Source organism: Microcebus murinus, chromosome 8 (assembly GCF_040939455.1).
Source record: "Microcebus murinus isolate Inina chromosome 8, M.murinus_Inina_mat1.0, whole genome shotgun sequence".
NCBI classification, from domain to species: Eukaryota; Metazoa; Chordata; class Mammalia; order Primates; family Cheirogaleidae; genus Microcebus; species Microcebus murinus.
In genome coordinates, this window is record NC_134111.1 from 57,217,697 (window position 1) to 57,236,251 (window position 18,555).

General features: G+C 37.2%; 1 protein-coding gene across 1 annotated transcript; it reads right to left on the reverse strand.

Moving 5' to 3' along the window:
* Window positions 1-8,018: 8,018 nt before the first annotated feature.
* LOC105879067 (elongation factor 1-alpha 1) lies at window positions 8,019-9,757 on the reverse strand. The gene has a single exon (XM_012779038.3). The coding sequence runs from the start codon at window positions 9,687-9,689 to the stop codon at window positions 8,301-8,303; it is 1,389 nt and encodes a 462-aa protein (XP_012634492.3). The 5' UTR covers window positions 9,690-9,757; the 3' UTR covers window positions 8,019-8,300.
* Window positions 9,758-18,555: the final 8,798 nt, after the last annotated feature.

Genomic DNA, 18,555 nt, shown 5'->3' on the forward strand with positions numbered 1-18,555 from the left:
TAATCTGCAGTGTCACAAGAACATTCCTTACTCAATAGTAGGTTATTCAAATAATTAATTTGCTCATTTTTTTTGGTAGAAAAAGAGATATTTGGCTACTCTGGTTATACCTGCCTAAATACTAGAAAATAACATTGATTCAAAATAACATTGATTCAAATATCTATATATTCAGATAGATATTTCCTCCATTTTAAAATTGGGATGTATATTAGAATCAAAGACATTTATAGTATTTTATTCTTTCTTAGTGATACGTAGAATAATGATGCATCATATAATCAATAGTATCATAGATTTAGATGAAATATTACTAAATTATATCTGGATTTAATAGTGATTGAATAGTTTTATGTTTCCAAGATTATTAGAAAACAGTTTTTGCTTTTATGGTTAATCATGCAGTCAAGATTCTTGAGCCATTTTTACACACCAAAAGCCCAAAATAGCTTGAGTGCAATGAAATAGATAACAATATATAGTAAAAATCCATCACAGTTTAGAACCAATCTAAGCATATTGCTGAGGATATTGTCCACTTCTAGCTCTCACCTAATTTGTTTTGAACAAGGTTCTCAAGTTAAATGCCATTAATTGAATCTTTATTTTATGTATGCATAAGGGTTATGATTTGGTGTTCCATTCCTAGAAATCCATTTTTTCTTTAAATCATAAAACATTACATTTGATTATGAAAATAAATAAAGAACTACTTCACATATAGGCACTTACAGCTATGTGTTGGGTATATAAAAGCAGTTTTGTAGGTCATGTTAGGCTAGTCACTTAATAGAGGGATTAGAATAGTGACTGAACATGGTACTCCTACTGTACTCACTCATATACGTGTGTCATTGGAGGGAGAATTTCTCTGTAAGGGTAGACTGCTTGATGCTTTAAAAATATATATGGTAAAGACTAGATTAAAGTCTTTTTTTGTTGTTAAATTTCCTTGTAATATGCATAGGCATTCATCATTATTCCAAAAAATCTTAAAGTTGTTTTCAAAACAAGGATATTTTCTTTCTTTCTTTCTTTCTTTCTTTCTTTCTTTCTTTCTTTCTTTCTTTCTTTCTTTCTTTCTTTCTTTCTTTATTTTTTTTTTTTACTTGCCAATACACTATTGGGTGCCTATAAAAATCTTTTATAATAAATGTTGGGGAAGGTGCATTTCTAATATGGCTTCTTCAGTGATCTCTTACTCTTTCATCCTAATAAGAAATTAAACTCTGATTTTTAAAAATAATTTCTATTAGCTCCTTATGTGCAGCTCCTATGTGCAAAGGCCATGGTGTTTACAATTGATTGATTGATCCATTCCTTCGACAGTACTGAATGCACCAGAATGGGTCTGGTACTCCTTAGGGCACTGAGGCTACATCAGAGAACAAATGAGACAAAAATCCCTCTCCTCATGGAACTTACTTTCTAGTAGAGGGAAGTTAACCTAAACATATTAAGTATATGCATAGTATATTAGAACATTATGAGTGCTGTGAAGAAAATGAAACACAATAAGAGAGATGGAAAATACTGGGTGAAAAAGGTTCTGTTGGGGAAGACAAAAATCTTTTGCCTCTACCGTCTTAGGTTCAGCACCTGGGGTCTACAAATTAAACCAATAGAAGACAGATTCCCATGGGAAAACCCCCACAGTTTATTTATGTGTGCAATACACATGTATGTGGGAGAACTCAGTGATGAGTAGTAACTCAAAGGGCTGATTAGAATTTGGGGCTTATATACCATTTTGACAAAGTGCCATATTGTGGAAAAGTGACAGAAAAAGGAAAGGGAGATTTGGGCTCCTAGAGGTAGTAAATGGTGGGAAGGTAAATATATGAAAGAAACTAATGAAAGATATGGTTTGTTATGTAGAGTCAAGTTGGCGCCATTTCCGGTAAGGAGAGTCAACTCTTCTTCTTGCTATGGGAAAGAGGAGGGTGGACACTTTTATAAAGGAAAATTTATGTCCCACTTTTAGGTAGAAAGCTGGGGGTGGGGCAGAGAGTCCTTCCCGTGTCTGCTGTTATTCAATTGTCTTTAGTTCAAAAATAATCCTTATGCCAAAGTGGCCTATTTTGGGGTGGCGTTTACTGATTCCCTTCAGTTCTAGTTGTAAACAGGGTAGGTGGGATAGACCTCATTGAGAAAGTAACTTCTGAGCGAAGAGTTGAACACGGGAATAGAGTGAGAAGAAGGTTTCAGGACAAGGAAAGAGCCTGTGTGGCACATAAGCGGGGGCGGGAGAGGGCTCGTCCTGTTCAAGGTGGGGGGGGGAGTGGGAGGTTCAGGGAAATAAGGGAGGTCAGATTTTATGTGGACGTTGGCTTTTTACCCTGGGAACGGAAGAGACATTGTAAGGTTTTAGCCAAGGAATGATATAATTGACCTTTTAAAATCACTGGCTGATACTCTGAGATTTTCTTGTTACTTTAGCAGTCTTACATGATAATAAAAGGTGCGTAAGTGGAGGGATCATAAATCAGACCAACATTTTGGAGTAAAACTGGTATACAAAGAATTTTGGGATGGAATGTTCTATTCCTTGGGACACAAAATATTTGTACCCACCCTGCCTCCAAAACTATAGTAAGCTCCTTAAGGAAAATGGCTGTAAGTTCTGTTTTCATAGTGGTGTCACACATTGTGCCTGTGTGTGCTCCTGCAGCTTGACTCTAGTTAGGAGGTATTGAGGTTCTCCACAGACAATGGCATATGTGCCAAGACCAAGATTCCGTAGTCTGGACTTGGTTGGTGAATGACTCAACAAAATTATTTACCCCTATATTGGACCCTTTGCTCTGTTCTGGTACTGTAAGAATAATTCACGAATGGCTTCTTGCTCAATAAGCTCATGACTTGGTGAAGGTATAAAAGAGTCATGTTAGGATTTCTGCTGTTCTTGCCAGAGAGAAAACAGAAATATATGTATGTTTCATTAAATTTTCTTCTGTCAGATTATATTCTCTTGACTTCTTTTTCTTTCCTTTCTTTCAGTTAAGTATTTCATTTAAGATAATTACTAGTAGGATATTCCTGAAGAAGCTCAGGAAATATCTTCTGCTAGATGTCTTCTCATAAATATACTTAGATGATTTAAACAGTTAAATATGTAAGTGGTAAAGTTAAATTACTTATCAGTTATGTGTCCCCTTCCATTTATGTAGCATTCCAGTAAATGCTGGATATTTGCTGTGCAGTCTAAAGCTGACATCTCTCACCATATGATAGCAAATCTATATTTTATCTTCAAATAATTTCTTTGATTTTTGGTTGAGTCCACTGAGAAGTCAGTTTGTTTCCTAAAAATATAAATGAGAAAAAATGGAAATTTCTGCTTATGATTATTTGGAAAAATATGAAAAAACTCCACTTTTGAGTAATTAATCCTGCCATGAGGTGATTTTGTAGCTATATTATTCTCTTTCGTTCTACCTAGGGTAACACAATATTTTTGCCACCTGGTAACCATTTAGTGGCTTGCTGTCTGTCAAATTGGAATCATTAATCTAAGATCCACAAAACACACTGACCTCATCAAGAACTATCAGCCACATTAATCACACGGTGAGCAGTAATTAATACCCTCATGGCACATCTCAGCAGATGCCAAGTGGTAACTGTGCCCAGAGACAAGAGCCATTTGGTGGGTGGTCTGAGAGGGGTATGCTTTTAAGATGAATTGAGACATATTGGTAAGAAACTTGCTGGCCAAATGAATGAGAAAATCAAAGACTCTCTTCTTTATCTGTCTAATGGTATTGCTTTGAGCATGCTCAGTGGTTAAGTGTATTTTCTTGATGCCCCTGAGTAAATCTAATTATCTTTACTAGGGCAGTACCTTTGATGTATTTTCCTTAATGCACCTATTACAGAGATTTCCCACTAGGAACTTTCTCTCTTCTCTTCTAGTCTGCGAGCAATCAGAAAACTGAATATTTGTTGTATTTATATTTCTAACTCTGCATTAGCACAGTTCCTGGTACCTATTACTACATCTTTAACTACCTATTAAGTGAATGACTGGCTATGTATATGAATACGCAATACAAACTGACTATGATAAAGGCGTGAGCTCCTCAGGTGTAGGCTGGTTGGTGTCATTTCATACCCTTGTTGCCTTGCTGTGTGTTGGGCACAGAGAATGTCCCTAATAAATGCTAGTTGACTGTACTTCCTGATAAGGTTTCAGTGGGATACCTTTCCCCATGGATTGCTGCTGATAATGTGCATATTGGTAAATGAGGTCAGCTGCCGAATGGCTTTTTAAAGGATACATTAATGTCAAAGTAAAAGCAGGAGATTGAAAACTATTTTAAAAAGCCTAGAGAGATACTTACCATAGTGAAAATTTTTATGTAGTTTCCCCAAAGGAAAGAATCAGCAAAAGTCCCATGTGTTTTCAGAGTTCTCTAAGGACTTCTGATCCAAATGAAGTAGAAAGGTTCTGAAAAATAAGTCCCTGTCCTAAAAAATATTAAAGACACACACACACAAAACTAACTCTGGAAATATTACAATCTTATTGTTACTATAATTGATATGGACATCAAAACAAAAATGAAACCTGCCGTCCTACTTTCAGCCAAAAACAGTGACAAAAGAAATAACATTTTCTATATTAAAAGACTTATGTTAGCTTATGCAATGTAAACAGCTTTTGCTAATGAAACTAAAATAATTATATATTAAAGTCTTGTTAATGAATAAATGAACTTATTAAATAACCTAACAGATTTTTCCTTTTTCTTCTCAGAATGTGCCACATCTAAGGAAACGTTGAAATTCCCTTGTGATTTTATTGAGCTTAATTTTTAACAGGAAAGGTGTTTAGTGCACATCAGCATATCCGGAGGACGGGGGAGTAATGATCAATGAAAAAATATCTTTAATTTATCCTACCAATTTAAAGCATTATAAAAATTCTAAACCAAATTGGTAACTAACCATGGTGAAAAGCAAATGAAGCAGATTTGGGCATTCAGGACGAGTCTTTCTAATTTAGTGGTTGTGCCTTTCTGACCTGCTGCTTTCCTCACTTGATATATTTATCAATTATTCATTTGTTTGGTTTCAGCCTGCCGCTCAATCTGATCATCCCATCGTGTAGTCGGGCGGGTTTGGTGTCTCCGTAGAGCTCCTGGTCTCTGTTCCCCTTGCATGTCTGTGAGGCCCACTGCTTCAAAAGTACCCAATTTAGTGAGGCAAGCATCTCCCCTCTCTGTCCTTCCCGCTTGGATTTGGTTTCAATTTTAGAATAAAAATACATCTGAAATAATTAAATTTAATAATTTAATTTCAGAATTAAAATGCATATATTTGAAACATTATTAGTTAAGGTAGACCATTTCATCCATTTTAAGTTATCTTTCACAGCTATCAATTTCACCACTTTTAAAATTTCTAAGCATTGAATTCTGCTTCTCTGGACTCAAGGTTGCCCTGTCTGGCTTGTAACACAAAGCACCCATAATAAAGGCCTATGTTATTGGTTTTAAAGAGTTTTTTTTTTTTTTTTTTTTTTAGGGTGAAAGTAGCAGCACTTTAACTCATATAAATCAGAAGTGGTTATTTAGACCTGTAGCTATGTTGTGTTCTTAAACATTTTTATGTCAGAAAGCTTATCACCTATGTTTGTCTAAAGAAAACATGATGGAAACATTTAGCATATCTTTTATTAAACAGAAGTAATTTAATAATTTCCATTCTGAGAAGATGTTTTATCATAGCACACATGTCTAGATGTTTACCTTGGATTCATCATAAAGAAAATTAAGAACGATCAAACCCACAGTTTACTTTTCAAGTATTCTGACGAATGATCTTGGCAAACAGTTTCTCAAATCATGTGTCAACCACCTACCATTTATTTTCTTGGATAGAAACCTATCAATTTGAAATGTATTTGCTATCACATGAAATGAGGTTTGGAGGATATTTCAGGAATGAGACCAAAATTCAGTAGAGAAAATCGACAGGACTGTATTGCGTGAAGCCTAGTAAGCAGTAGTATTTGAACTGAACTAATATACAATAGAACAAGGAAGTTATAAGTTTGACACTTTATTGTACAAAAGGCAGTAAGAAATGCTGAGTTATCAGAATTTGGTTCTGATAATATGCGGTTAACTGAGGAAAAAAATAAGTACATATTTGTATGATTTTCCTAGAGTTTCTATATGAGGGGCGTAAGATCTTTTCGTAGTAGATCTAGGACAATATATTAATGGGTACATGATTAAAGTAAACTCTGCTGGCATTATGTGAAAATGTAAAACAATTCACCAGGTGCAAAAAGAAGGTCTACCTAACTAAACTAGTTGTGAATTTGAATATAAAAAAAGCCATATCCGAAGTGCATTGTCTGTTTAAATTAGAAAGTAAAATAACTTATTCAGATCATCCCCTGAATCAATATTGCCAGGGCTTTGGCACTTAATTAAACTTCAAGACACAAATGAGTGAAATAAGTCAAAATGTACAGCACAATGTTATGGCATAATCTATGTGTGTGTATATGTGTATGTTTATGTGTATTGTATGTATATGAACATAAGCTTATGCACCACGATTTTAAAAAACTGCTATAGGGATATAGGACTTTTAAAAATATACATATATATATATATATACTTAGAATAAAACTTCTGAAGTATAGGAACATATTTTATAGTTGTTATTTAATAATTGGAGCAAACCACTTAAAGTGGATTGTGAAAGAGTTAAAGAAGAACAAATATTGAAAATGACTTTTCTGCAAGTATGGCAGCAGTTTGAATGCCAGCTGCTGCTTTTGCAAAATAAGCATGAGCATTTGCCCCTAGTCCCATAGTAGCTATAGAAGTGAGAAATTTTGAAAGGTGGATAGAAAAGGTCATAGAGAAAGGGTTCGTGTGTGTGTGTGTGTGTGTGTGTGTGTGTGTGTGTGTGTGTGTGTGTGTGTGTATCTCAGGGGAGGGGTGGAGACTGGGAAGGGACATGGAGTAGAAGAAATATTCCCAGAGGTGCTTCCTCTAACTGCTGTCCTTTATGTTTGAATTCTAAGGATAGGCTAAATAACAACGTCTAACATGCTGACAAGAGAGAACAGAGAGATCAATGGAAACTGAAGGTCAAGAAAAACCGCAAAGGGAAAAGCAGATTTAGAAGCATGAGGGACCAGCAGTATCACTACTGGTGGTCAGAAAGATCAGGAAGATGGAGCCGCTTGTGCCAGGGAGGCAGGGGCCACGTTAAGACTGAAGAGCCACTTCCTGGAGCATTTAAACTGCAGCCTCTAGAATTATTTGCAGACAGCAACAGAAGAAGGGTCCAGGTGATGTAATCCTGGAGTGAGGAAAGAATTGGTGAGTCGCTCTCTCAGCCCAGAGGGATACTCTGGACCAAATGCAAATTGTCACGTATGAATCAAGAGTTTGGTTTTCCTGGCTGGTCTTCCACGCAGCAGTGCAGCACTCTGCATGGACGTGGAAATGCAGAGATGGGGAGATGAGAGAACCACAGTAGCCGCAACAGTGGAGTCAGGAGGCCTGGTACATTAGAAACTGAATTTATGTGAGTACAGATAGAATCTGTGAAATTTTATAGCTTGTTCTATTTAGAGCTTCTACATCTATCAATAGAAGACCACCTGGATGAAAGTAGAAAAAGTAAAAACAGAACCAGTGCTGGCACCAGAACTCTGTGTGAAGAGAGGTTGTTGATTAGAAGAGAATCTCACATGAAAAGTGTTATCATTAATGATGTATGTGTTTACATCAATCATTTATAAAAATTACCACATATATTACATTTTATAGTTTTTCCCCCAATTTTCGTTGTTTGTTTTCTATTATAATTTAAATATTATCCCCTAAATCCCAAGTTTGAAAACTCCATTAAGTTATAAGGTAAATGTATCTGAATCTGAGTGAATAAAAACTGATCACGTAATCAGTCGTTTATTTATTAATTTATTGACCCAACTGTCCATCCTTCCATCCATCCACTAAACACATTTTTTTTTTTCTCATTAAACTTTGTTTTAATGGGTCTCAAAATTCTGTGACAGATTTTTGGTCAAGTTGTTTCCATTAAAAAGTACTGATTTTAAAAACTAATAACTTAAAACTGCCACACAAAAAGAAACAAAAGTGGTCCACAAAACATTCTCCTTTCCTTCTGAAGGTTTTACGATGCATTGTTATTAACAACCAGTCTTTTACTATTAAAGTTAAATGGCCAATTGAAACAAACAGTTCTGAGACCGTTCTTCCACCACTGATTAAGAGTGGGGTGGCAGGTATTAGGGATAATATTCATTTAGCCTTCTGAGCTTTCTGGGCAGATTTGGTGACCTTGCCAGCTCCAGCAGCCTTCTTGTCCACTGCTTTGATGACACCCACAGCAACTGTCTGTCTCATATCACGAACAGCAAAACGACCCAGAGGAGGATAGTCTGAGAAGCTCTCGACACACATGGGCTTGCCAGGGACCATATCGACGATGGCAGCATCACCAGACTTCAAGAATTTAGGACCATCCTCCAACTTCTTTCCAGAGCGGCGATCAATCTTTTCCTTCAGCTCAGCAAACTTGCAGGCAATGTGAGCAGTGTGACAATCCAGTACAGGAGCATAGCCAGCGCTAATTTGGCCTGGATGGTTCAGGATAATCACCTGAGCAGTGAAGCCTGCTGCTTCCATTGGTGGGTCATTTTTGCTGTCACCAGCAACGTTGCCACGACGAACATCTTTGACAGACACGTTCTTGACGTTGAAACCCACGTTGTCCCCTGGAAGAGCCTCACTCAAAGCTTCATGGTGCATTTCAACGGACTTTACTTCAGTTGTAACATTGACTGGAGCATAGGTGACCACCATGCCAGGTTTGAGAACACCAGTCTCCACTCGGCCCACAGGGACAGTGCCAATACCACCAATTTTGTAGACATCCTGCAGAGGCAGACGCAAGGGCTTATCAGTTGGACGAGTTGGTGGCAGGATGCAATCCAGAGCTTCAAGCAGTGTGGTTCCACTGGCATTGCCATCTTTACGGGTGACTTTCCATCCCTTGAACCAAGGCATGTTAGCACTTGGCTCCAACATGTTGTCACCATTCCAGCCAGAAATTGGCACAAATGCTACTGTGTCAGGGTTGTAGCCAATTTTCTTAATGTAAGTGCTGACTTCTTTAACAATTTCCTCGTATCTCTTCTGGCTGTAGGGTGGCTCAGTGGAATCCATTTTGTTAACACCAACAATTAGTTGTTTCACACCTAGTGTGTAAGCCAGAAGGGCATGCTCACGGGTCTGCCCATTCTTTGAGATACCAGCTTCAAATTCACCAACACCAGCAGCAACAATCAGGACAGCACAGTCAGCCTGAGATGTGCCTGTAATCATGTTTTTGATAAAGTCTCTGTGTCCTGGGGCATCAATAATAGTCACATAATATTTGCTGGTCTCAAATTTCCACAGGGAGATATCAATGGTGATACCACGCTCACGCTCAGCTTTCAGTTTATCCAAGACCCAGGCATACTTGAAAGAGCCCTTTCCCATTTCAGCGGCCTCCTTCTCAAATTTTTCGATGGTTCTTTTGTCGATCCCACCACATTTGTAGATCAGATGGCCAGTAGTGGTGGACTTGCCCGAATCTACGTGTCCGATGACGACGATGTTGATGTGGGTCTTTTCCTTCCCCATTTTGGCTTTTATGGGTGGTTGTCACGGCACCTGTGTTCTGGCGGCAAACCCGTTGCGAAAAAGCCACTAAACACATTTTTATTTCAAATATGCAATGTACCTGTCACTGGAATACAGGTATTAACGAGGTATCTCTCCTTACCTGAGTTTATAGTCTATGGATAAGAAGTCCAACAATTATCACCTACAGAGAGAACAGTGTCGCAAGGGAAGCCTGCACAGGGTGCTCTGAGGACATGTGGGAGGGTTCTTGAGTTTGAATATTGAGACCCAAAGTTAATGTGGCCTAAATGAAATAGATTTTTTTATATCTAACATTCTGGGCACGAAATTGCAGGGCTGGTATGGTGGTTGCGCAGTGTCAGGCTCTAAGCTCCTTCTTTGTGGTTGCTCTGCCATCACCAGCGTGTTGCTTAATTCACGTGGTCCACAGTTGTTCCCACCCTTGTCCTGACTCCAGCCAGCAGGAAGAGCAAAGAGGAAAGGTGAAGGCACTGAGGATTCCTTTAAAGAGCACAGCTCAGAAGATGAACACATCCTTTAAGCCCACACACCATTGGCCAGAAATTAGTTTTATGGCCATACCTAAGTGAAGGATAAATGAAAAATTGAAAACATATTCTTTCTTGTGGGAGGCTATGGCTTTAGCTAAAAATGGAGAGTTTTATACCTATGAGAAACAAGCAAATACTGGACTGGGGAGAAGATAACTAACCATCTGTGCCAGAGAACCCATTTCAGTGTGTGAGTTAGCGGATGGTTCTTCAAGCGTGCATTGGAGTTTGCTAGGCTAACAGTATGGGAAATGGTGCTCCAGACAGAAGGATGAGCTGCTCATTAAGTTACTGGGAACCTACACCTGAAAGTGTCTTCTGGTGCACTAGTTGTTTGCATACCCTTGATATGCAAATCCTTGCATACGCTTGATACCCTTCAGAGGGCTGAATGAGGACCAGCCCTGCTTTGGGATAAAATGGTGCTCAAACAGGAACTTTCCCTCTTTTTGGTAATGTGATATTGCTCTTATGCTATAGGGGCAAAAATATTGAAGATACATGTTTATGGTCTTTGACCATCTCTCCAACCTCTAAGGGGAATTCTTTGCTATCATTGCCAGGTTCCTGGGCTTCTGATATACTGACCCAGATACTGGGTAGAACTGGAGCCTAAAGAATTCTGCTAATATGAGAAAATAAAAGTCAATAATGGAAGAGAAGGCTGGGTATGCTTTTGGAAACACAGAGATGGAAAACTGGGGGGATTAATTGCTTCAATTCATGGGGCTTAAGAGAAAAATCTATCCAGAAAAGATTACAGAAAAAATTTCCCTGCATTATGTGTTATATTTCTGGTTCCTCTTTTTGTTGCCTCTTCAAGACATTTCAGTAAGCTCATGTATTATTCTTAGATGGCGACCCACAAAATGAAATCTTGGGTTCTAGAAAAAGCTTCATGTACCAAACTCTCTCCCCTGTCTCATTTCCTAGAATCCATCTTTTGGTTATTTGACCTTTTGTATTAAGCAGTGACTGACTAATAATTCTTCAAAAATGTGCCTATTTCTCAGTGGAGTGACTCATTCAGCCTTTCTGCCATTTTAGTGCAAATTAATATAAATATCAGTTATTTGATGACCAGAGAAGCTAAGGCCCCAGCACAGAAGTGAAAAAACTCCTGAGGGAAGATATTTAAGGTGGGGGTGGAGTAAAAGTATGGTAGTGGTGACATGAGGGTATCAAAGACAAGTTTCATCTATCACTTTTTTGCCTAAGGCCAACTCAGTCACAAAAATTAAAAGATGGAACTAAAAAACTTATACAGTTCTTGAGGAATGCCTGCTTTGAAAGTAAGTGGCAATATTTCTAACCAGGACTATGTGTTTTTCCACTTGATATTACTTCTTAAGGCAAAGTGGGGCTTTTTTTTTGGAATAAACGAAACGACATTTGTTATATTTTCTCTAGGTATAGTTTGTTATCAATTTTAAGCCTTTTGACAAATATGAGAAAGGCTAGAAAGGAATCATCTTTCTATGAAAACCTATTTTTAAAAAATATATTTAAAAATTCATCATGTTTGTCAAAACATGGCAATTATTTATCAAACTTGATAGACTTCAGGTCTGTTTGGTGGTCTTATTTTATTTATTTTCTGTAAGCAATCCCTCTTCTTCTTTTGACAAATGAATATAAACAACATTTTCAGACTGACATTTTTTCCCAGAGCAATCAACTTAATGATCTCTAGTGATGATTCCCCCTCCCACCCCTCCTGTTTTTGGCCCTAATTCCAGAATATAATGGAACACAAAAGCAGGTTTTTGTGGCAAGCGCTATCGGAGGGATATATATATAGTTCAAAGCCCTGGGGGAGATGTCTTGTTTATAGATCTCTTCCTTCCATTAGCACTACCTGACCTTCCGTGTGGCCTCCCTGAGCCCTCATGTGCCACAGATAACATTTCTCGGGATGACTAAGACTATATAAGCCACAAATCTTTGATAGCAGAAAACCCAAATTATCTTGTCACCATTTCATACAAATGAAATAGAAGCCCAAGATAAGGACAATAGCTGTTTTCCACAAGATGGCAGTGGTCTTTGTGCAAAGAATAGAAGCATAGCATTCACTGAGTCTGATACCAACAGTGACAAAATTTTGCCCTCATGAATGAAATGCTTGTGAAAGCCGTGACATAGTAGTGTTCTCTGGCATGCGCTGAGTTCTCAAGAACAATTACCCCTGTTTTCATAGGACAGAAAAATGCTGCATATATAATATAATGTCTTATATAATAAGTCTTTCTCTAAGAAGCCAAAAATATTTTGCAGCTGTTATTTAATTAACCTCATACTATGCCTCTGAGGCAGGAATAAGGAATTACTGTATATCCTATTTATCACAGTCAATTTAAATAATTAATTGATATCATTCATAGGGGGAAATGGTGAAATAGAGAATAAAACATTTGTTGAATTCTAGTCCATGCCCTTAATCATAAAGCCAGGCAGATTTTCTATAGAGAAATTCAGAGAAGAGACCATATTCAGTTTGTATTTTAAAAAATGAATTTTGCACAAATGCAACTTCAAAAACAGTAGTTTTCACATTTTAATTTGCGTACTTAACTACTTTAGCTTTTACATTTATTGCCTAAGAATACTGAGAAGTTTTTAAAATGCAAAATCCCAGGGCCCTATCCCCAGAGATTCTACTTTTATAGGTTAGGGATGGGGCTTAGGAATTTGCATATTTTAAATATAACTGAGGTGATTCTGAGACATGTGGTCTTGCCCACACTTTGAGACACTGTTCTACAAGCCTCGAGTAATATACTGGTAAGATAGAGAAATTGACCCAATTTTCAGAAATTAAAAAGAATCTCATTTCGTTGGAGGAAGACACTCTATATTATATAAAAGCTTGAAATCTAACACTTTTCTTCAATTTTTGAAGGGTAAATCTGTAAGTGTAAATTATTATGCTTTATTCATAAGTTTTATTTAAAAATCAGTTAGCAAATTTTTAAATACAATTATTTTAAAAGCATACTTTCAAAAGCATAACTTTAATGATTTTTTAAAAAATTATCACATGCTTTATCTTTCTCTTGAAGTTCAGTGGTCTCTTTGCTTAGGCTTTGGGTAACTGGATGCTAGAACACCTAGAATCTTTAACTTTTTTTATCCAGGTGCCAAATATGGTGTAAAAGTTAACCCACTTCTTGTAGCATGAATCTGTTTTCCTTCTTCTGAGATAGAAATCCACACAAATCTTTTTGCTTGGTTTTATCTTTTTGTTCAATTGGACTCATATAAGTACTTGCAATAATTCAATAAAATGGAAAATTTGGCTGAACCACTGAGTCAACAGATGTCACATTCTAAAGAGGGATGAGACCGTGGCGTAGGATTTTCAAGGGAGTCTGTGGGAGACTGCAGGAAGGTGGCTGCATGATTCATAACCCTTCCCTGGCATGAAAGGCACAAATGGGTCACAGCTGGGGTTTTGAAGGATGATTTTCAGAGAGGATTACTGGTGTGCCGACTCTCACACTCTTCCACAGGGGGATGAGGTGTTCTTGCTTTACCTCAAGTCGAGAGAGGTGATTTAAGGAGAAAGCAAAGACTTAATACGGACTTAGGGTGGTTTGGCGAACATGATGGTTAGGTGTATAATTCCTACCCGGAAAATCCTATGGGCAAAAGAAGGGCTGGTAGGCTTGTTTGACAGCCAGATTGCTCTTAGAGTAGCTGCATTCTTATGTCGCCATATCCCTGCCAGTCCTTGACAGCTTCTTAGTATTTATCAGTTTATTAAACATAAAGCGAAAATTTATTTTTTGTTTTAATTTGCATTTCTCTGAAGACCAATACACTTAAGCAACAAGTTCCTGCTAATATTTTGATATTTTTTCTCTACATTGCTTATTCATATTCTTTGACCATTTTTTTTACTGGGGTCACTGTTTGTTTTCTTATTGATTTGTGTCAGTTCTGAGTAGATTTTAGTTTATATGTGTGTGCATAGCATATCCTTGTGTAATTGTTTGATGCTTTCAGAAATTGCAAATATATTCTCCCATTCTGCTGACTATATACTATCTTTGTGGTATCTTCATTGAATAGAAATTCTTAATTTGTATACAATGAAATTTATTCTTTTCTTGTTTTTGCAATTGGGTTTAAGAAATCTTCTTTTTCTCTTCTTAGCTTTTTCTCATTTTTAAAAAAATTTCAACATATTACAGAGGTACAAATGTTTTTGGTTACATGTATTGATTTTGTTATGTTTGAGTCAGTGTTATAAGTGTGCCCATCACCCAGATAATGTTCATTGTACCTGATAGGTAGGTTTTCTCCTGTCCCCTCTTCCCTTCTCCCCTCTGCTTGATTTGCACTGAGTTTTACTTTCCTGTGTGCACATGTTTGATAATCTGTTAGTTCCAATTTAATAGTGGGTACATGTGGTGTTTTTCTGTTTTTTAGATACTTTACTTAAAATAATGGTCTCCAGTTCCATCCAAATTGTTGCAAAAGGACTTAATTCATTCTTCATGTCTGAGTAGTATTCCATAGTATATATATACACCACATTTTGTTAATCTACTTATGAATTAATAGGCACTTGGGCTGATTCCACATTTTTCCAATTGTGAATTGTGCTACAATAAACATTTGAGTTCAGGTGTCTTTTTGATAAAATAATGTCTTTTACTTTGGGTAAATACCCAGTAGTGGGATTTTTGGATCAGATTGTAGGTCTACGTGTAGTTCGTTAAGGAGTCTCTGTTTTCCACAGAGGTTGTATTAATTTGCACTCCCACTAACAGTGTATAAGCATTGCTTTCTCCCTGCAGCCATGCCAGCATCTATTGTTTTGGACTTTTTAATAAAAACCATTCCAACTGGGGTAAGGTGATATCTCACTGTGTTTTTAACTTGCATGTCCTTGATAATTAATTCCATTGAGCATATTTTCATATGTTTATTGGCCATTAGTCTATCTTCTATTGGAAAGCTTGTGCTCATGTCTTTTGCCCACTTTTTAATGGAGTTGTTTTTTCCTTGCTGATTTGTTTGAGTTCTTTGTAGATTTTGGTTATTAGCACTCTATTGCATGTATAGCTTGCAAATATTTTCGCTCATTTTGTAGGTTGTCTATTTGCTCTGTTGATTATTTCCTAAGCTGTGCAGAAGTGTTTTAATTTAATCAAGTCCCATTTATTTATTTTTGTTGTTGCTGTGATTGCCATTAGGATCTTCTTCATAAATTCCTTGTCTTGGCTGGTATCTAGAATAGTTTTTCCAACATTTTCTTCTATAGTTCTTATGATTTCATTTTCTTTTATAGTTCTTATGATTTCATGCCTTAAAATTAAATATTTTATCCATTTTTAATTAGTTTTTGTGAGTGGTGAGAGATATGGATCCTGTTTCATTCTTCTGCATGTGGCTATCCATTTTTCCCAGCACCATTTAATGAATAGGGCTTCTTTTCCTTAGTGTATGTTGTTGTCTGCTTTGTCAAAGATCAGTTGGCTATATGTAGATGGTTTTATATCTGGGTTGTCTGTTCTGTTCCATTGGTCTATGTCTCTATTTTTGTGCTAATACCATGCTTTTTTGGTTATTATAGTTCCGTGGTATAGTTTGAAGTCTGGTGATGTGATGCCTCTAGATTTGTTCTTTTTGCTCAAGATTGCTTTTATTTCCTGAATTGTTTTTCTGGTTCTTTGCGTTGTTTTTTCATTTTCTCTTGGATTTCATTGAGCTTCCTTACAATCCATATTTGGAATTCTTTATCCATCATTTCAATATTTTCATTTTGGTTGGTACAGGTAAGAATCAACCACACCTTATATAGCTGAATCAATAAATGCTGTAAAGGGCTGTGAAAATTTACCTCCCTATCAGTAGGTGGCACTTGCCAGAAAGAACAAGCTGCTATGTTGTGTTTGGGACTTGTGACTGGCTCTAGTACTTCAGAGGAAGCACTTGAATGCCCCAAGGGTGGGTAGGGCCCTAGAACTACCAGGTGCTTATTCTCCAACACAGTAGAGGAAGATTGGGGAGTGAGGGTGGTTATGGCTGGGTTGGGTGATCCTGTCTACAGGCTCCACAAAATCTGATAATGTAGCTGTTTTGGTGGGGGTCAAAGAGCCACCTTTCTGGGGAAAACCACCAGGGAGGGTTTGAAGTGGCCCCACCCTGCCAGAAAATCTGTCTGTGGAGGTAGGGGCTATCTGGGATCCACAATCTGGCTGCTGGGAGTGGGTTTCCCTCTTCTCCCCACTCCCCTGCTCTGCAATCTTCATTTGGCTTCTTCTAGTAGGCAAGACCTCAAACCAGTTGAATTTCCCATGATGGTGATGCAGACTAGGAGTTTCCCCATCCAGGACCCCGCCCTGGGCTGGGAGCATGGCCTTCATGTGGAGGGGAGGGGTGCTCCACAAATGCACAGTGGCTGGGACCAACACTGCACTCTCTTCACAGTTCTGCCCACAGGGCTTCCTTGCCTCCCAAGATTAGTTCACAAATATTCCCCCTCCGTGCCCCCGAGCAATGCAATCAAGTCCTCAGGGCACAGGATTTGGCCTGCAGGCCTGTCCCCGGGTCCCCAAAGATAACTTCCTGACCATGCCAGGAGAAGCATGCTGGTCCTGAGTTGCCTATGGGGTGCTCAAGCAATTCTGATATCTCTCCATTTTGGGGTGTGCTTTGCTCTGATGGAGCAGCAGGACAAGCAGCACTGGGGAGGGCTGTTGAGCAAGGACCTCACAGAGCACCCCTTTGTCCTCTGTAAGTTTTTAAGACTTCAAGCCTTTCAGAAGTTGAACTCTGCTGATATCTTGCTCCTTGTTGTTCTGTTCCACAACTTTTTTCTGTGGACTCTCCTGTAGGTTCTGGCACTTTCACCTCAGGATTAAGCCTGATTTATGATTGTTTGTTTTTTCTTTTTCATTTAAAACTTTTCCTTCTTTCTGAGACAAACTGACCACTGGGTCTCTGGTCATCCATCTTCAAAATTCAAGAAAACCTCTCTTGCTTAGGATACAAGATATAAATCCATATTTTTCTGATTGGTTTCAAATTAATTATCTGATATATATTACCATGTTTATATTTATGAAAAGGTGTACAAATTGATTTTATCCTGCTTAATTTGAGAAAATAATTAAGATGAGCTATAATGAAATAATTATTTAATAAAGTGACTACAATCAAAGTAGGTACTTTTGAAGTGTCAAAAGCAAGGGAATTAATTTAAAACTATTTAAGCTAGAATTTCTCAACAGGAGGTCGATGGCATCATATTTATTTTGGATAGTCATTAAAAAGGCAGATTTGAGGCAGTTATCCCAGAATTACTTAATCAGAATCTCTTGGTATAGACCCAGAAATTTTTATTCTAAATCTTCATTCATCTTAATTCTGAATGTTTACTAAGAACTGTTTAATGCCATTAATTTAAGAACACTAAGTTTGAGTTTTAAATTTAGATCTGAGCTTTTAGGTTACAAAGGCTATGAGGAAAACATTATAGGATATAGGTTATAATTTAAAAATAAATGCAAAATGTAATATAATACAAAAATAAATGCATAAATTCTTTAGGAGAAAGGAACTTTTTCTTGGCTCCAAATTCTTGAAGAATGTATTTCTATCCATGCTGAATCTGCGTGGATCCTTTTGTAGAGGACCTTGAACAGTATAAAGACAATATCTTTAAAATGACTTCTAGAGAATATTCAGTAATGTTTTTCAAATAGCCTTTGGTTTATTTAATCTTCACCAAACCCAAGAGCATAACATTAAAGTAACTTTCATAAACAAATTTCAATTTATTTTCACACTGTATGGAGGTTAAGAATGACTAGTGCAAACAGTTTTCCTTTGTGAGAAATATTCTTTGCAGAGTAGACACATTTAGTCACCACAGAGTTTTTTCTTAGGGAGAGCCTGGTTTAATTTTTTTTTTTAATATTAAGAAGAAATGTTAATATTAACATTAAAAAAGTATTAATGTTGAATCACCTAGGTTGTTGTGTAATGGAGTATGAGAAAAGCAACTTTTAGTGGACTGCTGAAGACTGAATTGTTCTAGAATTCCTGAAGTGTTCTTTCTGTTCCAAAACTTGCCATTGCTGTCAACAAATGAAAGCCCAAGAAGCCCATGGTATTGACCTTGTTGTTAGGTATTCTACCTAATGACTCACTTCTGATAACTTGTTAGAGTTACTATAATTTACTTCATAAACACTTAGCACTAGTTCCGTATACCCAAAGTCATAGAATTTTAGAGTTAGAAAGAACCTAAAAGTTATCTAGCTAATTTCTGACTTTTATATGAGAAAAATTGAGGC